At 35.3% G+C, this 11,020-nt stretch overlaps 1 protein-coding gene across 1 annotated transcript; it reads right to left on the reverse strand.

The window, feature by feature from the left end:
• Nucleotides 1-2,482: 2,482 nt before the first annotated feature.
• LOC121463170 (olfactory receptor 2AP1-like) lies at nucleotides 2,483-3,421 on the reverse strand. The gene has a single exon (XM_041675309.1). It carries the CDS (start codon nucleotides 3,419-3,421, stop codon nucleotides 2,483-2,485), a length of 939 nt encoding a protein of 312 aa, XP_041531243.1.
• Between the last annotated feature and the right edge of the window lie 7,599 nt (nucleotides 3,422-11,020).

Genomic DNA, 11,020 nt, shown 5'->3' on the forward strand with positions numbered 1-11,020 from the left:
TTCAAAACTGAATAGATAACCACATAGGATGGCATAACTTTTCACAAAATCTTAGTGCATGCCCTATTTACCTACAGGAACGTCTATAAGCAGCATGCCTATGTGCCAGGAATATTACCTCCCTCAAACATCAAATGTGCTGGATCAGGAGTTCTATTTAGCTGAAAAAGCTGTATAGTACACTACCTTGGTTTACTGAAGAGACTTCTTTGCAAATCTAGCATTTTTATTTGTCTAATAACCATGTGATACATGCAGCTTCAAAATCCACACAGCCCACTAAAGATTTCATATTTCCTAGTAATAGTATGGACCACATGTAATATATTAAACTTTGTAAGGAATATCCCAACATCTTTCTTTAGAAGGTCCCATAATTTTTATGAACATTGTTCTGTAACCCTTGGCTAGCAAGTTTATTATAAATGTTCCCAAGTATCTTGCCACTTACTGATCTTAGGGTCTCTTGTTTATACTGTTGTTACACAAACTGAACCATGCATTGTTGCAATTAATTTCAATAAGAATAAATTATGATATACGACTGAATGTGGAGCGCATCTGTATTAGAGTAGGGCAATACACTGTGACGGCCTTTTTGATTGAAAGCTAGCTGCAGTTGATGACATCTGAAGACAAATATAAAACCTTTCATATGAAAATTCCAGAAACTGTATTTATTTTTCCAACAGCATCAAATCCAAAGCAAAAGGTTCCATTGACACAATTCTTAAGTTTAAGAGTCCACTGCTTCTCTTCAGAATTTATTGGTCTTTTAAATAGGCCAAATTGGCAGAATGAATGAAGACGTAATAGAAATAACATCTACAATATTTTTTATTTGAGATACTATATTTAAAATTTCCCAAGTCTTATATATTAAAATTACTATTGATGAGAAAAGTTGTTAAATTCTTTTATGTTTGGTCTTTCTTTCATTAATAGCCAACACATCAGAGAATTAAAAGAAACCACTGTAAGAACCAGAGTTTTCAAAATATCAAGAGTTATCAAGGTGCAAAGAATTTGAGGAAAATTTAAAGTTATAAAGAAATATTAACTTTAAGTCTAAACTGTCTTGATGTCCTGTTTACTTGATCTCATAGATATTATTATGCATTCCACACACTTTACTGATTTTTCTAAAGAATCAGAGTCAAAATACTTAGCATTAAAATGTGTTTCATTTTTGTTTTAATTAGTAAACTGAAATATAATATGTATAGATTTTCAAAAATGATTTGCTTGTACATTTCTGTTTTATAGAACCATGTGCTAATTCATCCTCTCTGAAAGCATTGTTAATTAGTAGTACCCTCAAGATAAAAATCTGAGATCAGCATATTTTACTTTTTTATTATTTTTGTTAATTATAAAGATGAAGGTGATTTAGTGTGATATCTCCATAATACAATGTACACAGAAAAGCATACTTTGAATTGGCTTTTAAAATGTGCTTTCCATATTAGTTTTCTTCAGTGCTTTGAGTCCTGATTGGGCGTCTATGCTCGACTGGTTGGCCCTGCTCTAATGCACCCACTGTTAGCACAAAGCAGACTCAGTGAGTTTAAAAGAGTATGTATAAAGTTGGAAGGAAGAAGTGAAAATTGGTTGGGGACATATGGGAAGAATCTGAGGGGAATAAACAGGAAGTTGACCTGATCAAGCACTCTATATGAAATGCATGGAAATCTCAATGATGAATATAAAAATAAATCCCATGTGTGTTTATGAGTCCTTATACAATTGTGTATTTCAAAATAAATAATGTGGGATTTGAATACCTAACAGTATGTAATTTTTAATCTGTGTTTTAAAACCGTATATCCAATTGAATTACTAAACATGTACTGATGATAGTATTTAAAATCGCAAAGAAACAATGAGTAAACTAATGACTCGATTACAGTTTAAATAAGAAAATAATAAACCCTTTCACTATCAGTTATCCACCAAGTATGTATATGATGCTAGTACAATTAAGCCTTGGTGTAGCCGAACTATCAAACAGGAATTTTAAACCAACATATTTCTTCTGTGATTTGCACTAATACTGTGCAAATATATACTTGAATGTCTTTACTGAACCTTGCTCTAGATAGTCACTGTGCCCTAGTCACTCAGAGAGCTTAGAGGTCACCAGGTTATTAACCACATCTGTCCGCAGGCTTCTGAACAGAAAACAGGTGATGTAAACATCTTTCCTTGAAGAGACAAGCATCTGTGTTTAACATTCTCAGTTTTGCTAGTGCTTGAGTGGGAGCACAACAGAAAAGCACCCCTGGACATAAATAAGAGTAATGAAAAAATTTTAAGTTAGCTATAAATAAAAACAATAGTAATTAAGTGTAAAAAGAAACACAGGAACACATCTTTATAGAAAAAATGGCTTAATTTAATAAATAATGTAGAAGGTACATTTTATATGTACAATTATAATCTTCTGTACTTTTATTATTATAGGACCAAGCATCAAATAATTTTACTTCTTTGAGAAATTTATCATTCTGATTAGCATATCTTTGAGAGCTATTTTTACTTGCTTGTTTCTGAGAGTGTAGATAAATGGATTTAACAGAGGAGCAACAGAGGTATTTAAAACAGCCACTCTCTTATTAAAATTTGCTGCATCTTTAACAGAAGGATTTATATACATGAAAATACAGCTTCCGTAAGAAAGTGAGACCACTACCATGTGAGAGGAACAGGTAGAAAAAGCTTTCTTTCTCTGTTGAGCAGAGGGGATCCTCAAAATTGTCCTGATGATGTATGTGTAGGAGAGAATCACCAGCAGCAAGGTGAAGATGAGGGTCATGGCAGCCAGGAAGAACTGGATCACTTCTAAGAAATGTGTGTCTGAACAGGATAAATGCAACAAGATAGTGTAGTCACAGCAATAATGATTGATGATGTTGGAGGCACAGAAAGGCAACTGAAGAGTCATTGCATGTGGCACCACAACAACTATAAAACCAGAGAACCAGGAACCAAGGACTAGTAGAAAACAAAGTCTTCTACTCATGACAGTCGTGTAATGCAGGGGTCTGCAAATGGCGGCATAGCGGTCATAGGACATAGCTGCTAAGAGATAAAATTCGGTGGCTCCCAGAAGAATTGCAAAAAAATACTGTGTGAAGCAACCAGCAAAGGAAATAGTCTTATCTCCAGTTCCAATATTGATTAGCATTTTGGGAACAAAGACAGAGGTAAAAGATATCTCCAAAAATGCAAAATTTCGAAGGAAAAAATACATAGGCGTCTGGAGGCGGTAATCCAGTAGGGTCAAGAGAATGATGGCTGAGTTTCCCATGGCACTTAAGATATAAGTTAGGAGCAGAAAGAGAAAAAGAATAGCTTGTAGGTTGACATCATCTGTCAATCCAAGAAGTATGAACTCTGTCACTGATGTGTGATTTGCCATCATCAAATTTAGGCAAGACAAAATAGAGAATAACAATGGTATGTTGAAATGAAATTGAATTTGGTTTCAGTATAAAATCAGGATCCACAGCTAAAAACAAATTATCATAATCTGAAAAATAAAATAAAAAGCCTGAGTTTACTCTATTTTTTTAAAAAAAAACAGCTTCTACTACATTGTTATTTATTTCCTTTGTGTGCATGGGAGTGAGAATGTGTTGTTGTGCAAGTGTGCAGATCAAAGGACAACGTGTGGTGTTGGTTCTCTCCTGCCAGCAAAGTGATCTCACTTCTTAGTAGCGTTCAGAATTCACAATAACCAATCTTCCTGTGTTATGATAGGCATTTATGTCGGCTACTGTGAGTTCCTGGTTTGGGATGGCTGTGTCTTATAAATAGTTCTTGAGTTTACTGGGTGAAAGATTAAAAAGTGAAAGCAAATAAACTTTCTGTTGATCTTTTAAGGTGGCCTTGCTGTGTAACTCTGGCTACCTTTCCATTTGTGGCAATCCTTCTGCCTTTGCCTCCTCAGTGCCAATATTACAGATGTGTGCCACCAGACAAGCTTTTTGTATTAATAAGTGATATCATCTATTAGATTAAATAATATGGTACCTTTCTAAAAGAAAAATAATCTTTAAATATTTACCAGCATAAAATATTTTACAATAATGTGATATGTACCTGGTATATAGTTATATTTGTATATGGTTGTATATACTTACATATGTAGCCAAACAACAAAAGTTGATTCAATAAATTTTGTTTGACAAGAAAGAATTGCCTTTCAGAAAGCCATCAAATAATCTTTTATATGTAGTTAAAGGGCTATGAAAGAAATTTAAAATTTTTTCCAAAAATGTATAGCTATGAAATTACTTACAGGGAAAGTTGTCTCCATGATGAATTCTATCACTCACACATTTGCTTCTGTGTCTTCACATGGTGGAACACGAAGGCTTAGCAATCACCTGCTAGAATATGAGAAGACATGGCTCCAGGTTACTTAAGGAGGAAACTAATATAACAGACTCCATGAGAAAGAGAGCGACATAGAATAAAATATAATTTGTCTTATTTTTTTACCAGTTTTATCTCTAATTGTATGTCATTTAAATTTTTCTACATATTGCACTATCTTAAAGTCATATTTTGTCTACTTATTAAAATCAATAAAAGTATATGAAACAAATGTATGTGAAGCTATGTCATCAAAAACGAACAGTAGATGGCACAATAAAGAGGCAACAAATCTCTAGTTAAGTTCTGCCACCACCAACCCTCTCCTACCTCAAGCAGAGCCACATCTATCTTTGGTCCAAATCAGATCCTTTTGTAGCTGAATTGGAGAATATAAAGGCTGAGAACCATTGGGAATTGATCCCTGGGCCTTCAGAAAGAAAGAAAGAAAAAAATAGGCAGGCTATTTATATGAAAGTGAATTTAAAGAATCACATAAATTTGTTCATTTCATTTGCTATATAAATCATCATCCACAAAAGTATATAATCTTGTTAATCGAGAACTTTAAATTTTTAACTTTCAAGTTTATCAGTGCATACATGAGCATTGCTAAAATATAAATTTTCTTCACAGTCACTAGTGTGGCAAGGTAAAGAATTGTCCAATTTTTGGAAGAGGCATTTTAAAAGAATTTAAGAAAGGGAGTCAACTAATAACGAGCTTTTTGCTTAGACCCGGAATTGTATCTGCAGGCACTTGCTTGCTTAGACCCGGAATTGCATCCTTGATACATGTTTGCTTAGACCTAGAATTGCATCCTCAGGCACTTGTTTATTTAGAGCCTGGAATTGCATCCTTGGGCACATGTTCTCTCCATCAATGTTTCAAATTAGTAAATGCTACTTAGTGTTGTCTCCTTGAGCTGTTTCCAGAGCCAAGGAGGAAAAGAGTCTGGGGCATCTTCTAGGACCAGAAATAAATAATGGAAGTGATTTGAAAGACAGAGTTGCTCAAAATGATGACTGTTATGATTTTAGCCAAACAGCATGGCTGGCACTTCTGGGTTCCATGTGCGGACAAGCCCTCAGGCAAAAATGCCTAGGCACCCTGGCATTTTTGTCTTAGTTGCCTTTATAAGTTCAGAAAATAGAAATAAAAAATATAAAAGTCAGACTTTGTCAATTAAAACTAACCAGAACTCTTCACTGGGCCTGGAAGCAGGAAGTATAGTTCAAAGTCCTTTGTAATGCTGAGCACTTAACAGTTACTTACTCTCAGCATTTTGGACATGTGGTGATACTTTGTGATCTAAAAATTTAAAGCTTGCCTGAAGATCAGAGTGTGGATCTAAGCCACTACCTAGCCATAGAGGTCAGGCAGTGGGGTCACAGACCTTTAATCCCAGCATTCAGAAGGTAGAAGCAGACAGATCTCTGTGAGTTCAAGGCCATTCTGGGCTACTAAAGATTGATCTAGTATAAAAGAGAAACAGAACCAGGCAGTGATGGCTCACAACTTTAATCCTAGTACTTGAGAGTCACATGCTTTTAATTCGAGCATTAGAAAGATGGAGACAGGAAGGGATATGTCTGGTTGGAGAGAGGAGCATAAGATGGGAGGAGACAGGAGCTCAGCACTTTCAGTCTGAGAATTCCTAGAGACAGGATTGCCCATTTGGTCTGAGGATTTGGTAGAGGTAGAACTAGTGGCTGTCTGCTCTGCTTCTCTGATCTTTCAGCATTTGCCCCTATATCTGACTTGGGGTTTTTATTATTTAGACCAATAAGCGGTTCATGCTACATGACCACTTATGTGTCTGTGTAGACTGTAAGAACCAGAGGGAAGAGTGCACTCCTATGAAGCACTGTCTTCTGGAAATGACACAGGCATTACAATCATTGAGTTGCAATAGCCGTGACTACCTGTACAAGTCCTACACACGTGCACTTACACACACATAGGAAAGAGAGACTAGTCATAAAGAACAGCATCAGTAGGATTGGAAGAGGCACAGGAGAGTAATGGGAGTATATATGAGCATTTGTCTTGTATACATGTATAAAATTAGACAAAATAAAAACAAGTAAAAATTTCCAGTAATGTCTGGCAACATGCACACATTAAATAAGAAGTAAGATCAAGTAAGGCAGTCCAGCCATGCGGTCATGTCACATGCCTATAATCCCAGCACTCCAGAGGCAGGGGCAGGTGGATCTCTGTGAGATCCAGGACACCAGTCTGTCTCTAAAGCAAGCTTCAGGACAGCCAGGGCTGTTACACAGAGAAACCCTGTTTCAACACTGTCACCCCCCACACACACACACACAAAGAGAAAAGTAAAAGACAAAAAGGTAGTCCATTGTTCAAGCTTATAATCAAATGTAACTTTTGTAGACACTAGCTGCTTCTCACCTGTTAGAATTTTCTGTTGCTACTATGTTAACTTTCCTTCACATCCTTTTTCTTGGTCACCCAAGCTCATTTTCAGCTTAGAGTTGTACCATCTACTGTCAAGCTGCTCTGCACATCGTGAACTACACCTTAACTTAGTGTTTAAATGGTTGTAACCTAATGAAAGAATACACTCAATTAATGTGCAGTCAGAGTCTTACTGATTATAGCAGCTTAATTCTTAGTCAATCTTGGGTGTGTAGCTGCAAAATATGCAAACAGGTCAAACAGGGTCACTTTTTTTCCATATCCTGCAGAATGTCTTGCAGACTCTTTCCTGAAGAAAGAACCCTGAAGGACCATCAGATCTATAGGGAAGATCAGCAGTCATTTCTCTGTGGGTCCTGCAAGTCCAGTTAGGCAGTCCAGAACAGAGCAGTTTCTTGCCCAAATGGATAACGAATACCATAAGGAACCTCTTCAGTACTCATCATCTTCTTGAAGTAGCTTGGTGCTCCAGGAGCAGATGTGTCTCACTGACATGAAATGTCCTAAGTTCTTAAAACATTTTAAATGCCTAATTCTGTCAGTCTTTGAAAGATCTATCTAACTGAAATATATCTCTATATATCTAGAAAACCTAACTAGCATGACTACACACTTGACTACAATAGATGAATATCTATTAACCAATATTTCTTAATTAGATATTATCAAATACCCTAATCACAATACCCTAATCAAGAGCAGAAACACACATATAGCAAAACTGGCCTTAAATTTGTATCAGTAGAACAAGATTCATAACAATGCAAATCTCTATAGCATACCCCCCTTTAAATTTAAACAACATTTATAAACAATATTTTGGAATTGAATATATGATGTCCCCTTACACAGTTGGACTGTGAAAACTATCACTGTTTATTATTACTTTATTAACTTAACATTAGGATATTTTTAAAAGAAAATAAATTTGGCCTTTTGTTTTTTCTTTGCTTCATTGATTTCCTATATTCATTATAAATTTCCTTTTATCTTAATTTATATTTTGTTTAATCTCTTTTGCTATCACAAAGAAAACCAATTCATTCATAAATTTTTACTCTAGTATAAATTGTGAAGTTATAATTGTCTTTCAAATAAACCAAAGTATTCTTTGATGAACAAGGAAATTTAAGTAGAGAGTAGAAAAGATAGAGAGATATTACTTAAGTAATTGTTATGACATTGTGATATCAGGTTTAAATATACAAACATATTATCTGAAGTTAGTAAATTTTGCTTGCACAGTGGCATTGAATATCAATTCCAGAACTATTTTATGCATAATTAGTATCAGCCAGCTTAGTTAATAAGGCACAGACATTAGAAGCCAGGCATCATACCATTACACTCAAGAAAGAAACACTGCAAGAAAGGGTTAGAGAAAGTCAGTGTAGAATCAACAGCGAAGTTTTCACATGAGTTCATAGATTTTAGAAAAGCAGTTATAAAAACAGACAAATGTGTGTGTATGTTGCATGTTTCCTAACTCTGTTCATTTTTTTTAAAAAAAAACTAGAAATGATGACACTATGATTTTAATGAGAACTTCTAACGTTCCTTTCATTACAAATACCTTTCTCCAATAAATGAGACAAATAATAATAAATTATCTTTTAAAAACAGATAGAACATCAACCAAATAATCCAGGTTATTTTCTGTGAGAAACAGGACAAAAAGTTCGTGCAATGAGGGTATATCAGTAGCTCTATTGTAACTGCAAATTTGTAAACATGATCTTATCATAAAAAAGTAACAGCAAACTTAGGGACATTTACCACTTATGTTATTCACAAAATAACTACTGGTATTCTTTATAAGCAAGGACGTCCTGAGGGATACAGAACATCCGAGTGTATTCATGTGTATTTGAATTCACATTCGAGCATGCAGAGACCTTAATATTGGACAAAACCAGCTAGCTTGAATTGGACTCTAGACTTTCTTTCCCCTCCAAAGATCATTTGTGTAAAGGCTGGCCAAACTGACTACTGACATCAGCTTAGCAAATGGTGTGTTGTGCTATAGTTGGTATTTTAATTTAAAATGCAAACAAGACCTTAATGTGATATGCTTAAAATCATCTATGTTTCAACCTACTCAGTTTTATATTTTTGTTGTATTTATTTTGGGGTATGGTTGACATAGGACTATATGTGAAGGAGTTGGTATTCTCCTCCCAGAATGTGGATGCTAAGTAATCAGATTTGGTCCATGAGGCCTGTCAGTACAGGCCTTTATCCAATGAGGTATCTCAATGGCTTATCACTGTACTTTTTGTTAGGAAATGTGTAACATCAATATCATATTGAATAATGTTTTCAGAAAGAAAGCTAGGGACAGTATGATTAAAGTATACTACGTGGGTCTTGGGAAAGGGTACTGGAAATTCCTTGTCCTACGTTTTGTTTTTAATTGGTTTTGATATACATAATTATACAAAATATAGATAAAAATTTAAATAAAATGTAGTCAGTAAATTGCACTATATACAGTTCAAGGTACTTTTAAAAAATTTTAAGCTTTACTATTTTATTTACAATAGAAAGAAAGTGGTATCAGCCTATACATCCATCAGAGGAGATAACTTAGGACAAATTCTTCAGAAGGACAAATATCACAGTTCCTTCTCATAACACATCCTAACTTCTAAAATTTACATGTGTGTTATTTATGTGGGAAAAAGTATGTATAGATCTAAAAACTAGAAAGAGTCCTAAGCTGGGGGATGGGATTTAAGGGAGTGGGGAAGGTGATATAAGAAATAATATGATAATTAAGTTGGAGGAGAAATCCTGGGGTTGGAAGGGTTTGAATAGGAATGGAGCCATTGAGAGAAGAAAAGGCTATATGAAAATGCCACAAGGACGCCTACTGTTTTCTAAGATACTTAAAAATAAAATTAGTTTTAAAGTGCTGTGAAAATGAGGAAAATAATAAGTAATGGATTTAAGTGATATAATTTCTAGGGCAGAATGTAATTTTCATGGTGCTTACAAACAGGAATAAACCATTCTAAACATAATAGACAAAATCTCAGGGGAGATGAATGGGAGTGGTTCTGTTGGGAGGGGATGTGTGAGGGAGAGACTGGGGAAGGGGAGGAATATAACATATGAGAGAACAATGAAGAAAAGGAAAGAAAAGAAAAATAGCTAGTGTAATAAAAGATAGTGCTTTGGAATCAAAACAATTGCTTTGGGGTTAATCAATAGTATGGGGCAGTTATTCTTACACACCTTAGCTTGCGTCACTGGTGATACTTGTAAACAGAAGAGAGCATGAAAAACAAAACCAAACAAACAAAAACACCTCTATTGTATGTGTTGACCCATCTCTATTTCCTCTAGAGCAGTGATTCTCAACCCTCCTACTGCTGCGACCCTTTAGTACAGTTCCTCATATTGTGGTGAGCCCAAACCCAAAAATTATTTGTTGTTACTTTATAACTGTTATTTTGCTACTATAATCAATTATAATGTAAATATCTGATATGCAGGATATCTAATATACAAGCCCTTTGGGGTTACAACCCACAGGTTGAGAATTATTGCTCTAGACAAATGAAGTTTCAGTTTAGGTGAAATATATTAAGTCAAATCAATGTAAAATTCAAGGTATTGCGGGCCTCAATTTATACACTTCCTGCTCCCTAATCTCTAAATAGGCAGAATATACATGACTAGCTAATATTTTTATTTGAACATAACATAAAGGAATTAATTTTATTGTTTAGTCAGTATGTAACATATAAAAATACTATTTTGGTAGGAAGTATGGATTATAAGTTTTTGATATTACATTGAGATATTGTTTGCTATGAGATATGTACATTCTTTTTTTAAATTTTATTAAAAATTTCCATCTCCTCGCGTCCTCCTATTTCCCTTCCCTTTTCCCCACACCCCTCCCCTTCCCTCTCCAGTCCAAAGAGCAGTCAGGGTTCCCTGCCCTGTGGGAAGTCCAAGGTCCTCCCCCCTCCATCCAGGTCTAGGAAGGTGAGCATCCAAACAGACTAGGCTCCCACAAAACCAGTACATGCTGTAGGATCAAAACCCAGTGCCATTGTCCTTGGCTTCTCAGTCAGCCTTCATTGACCGCCACGTTCAGAGAGTCCAGTTTCATCACATGCTCCATCAGTCCCAGTCCAGCTGGCCTTGGTAAGCTCCCATTAGATAAGCCCCACCGTCTCAGTGGGTG

The sequence above is a fragment of the Microtus oregoni genome, unplaced genomic scaffold (genome assembly GCF_018167655.1).
Source record: "Microtus oregoni isolate MIOR12 unplaced genomic scaffold, Mior012 000001F_ref0000356, whole genome shotgun sequence".
Classification (NCBI taxonomy): domain Eukaryota; kingdom Metazoa; phylum Chordata; class Mammalia; order Rodentia; family Cricetidae; genus Microtus; species Microtus oregoni.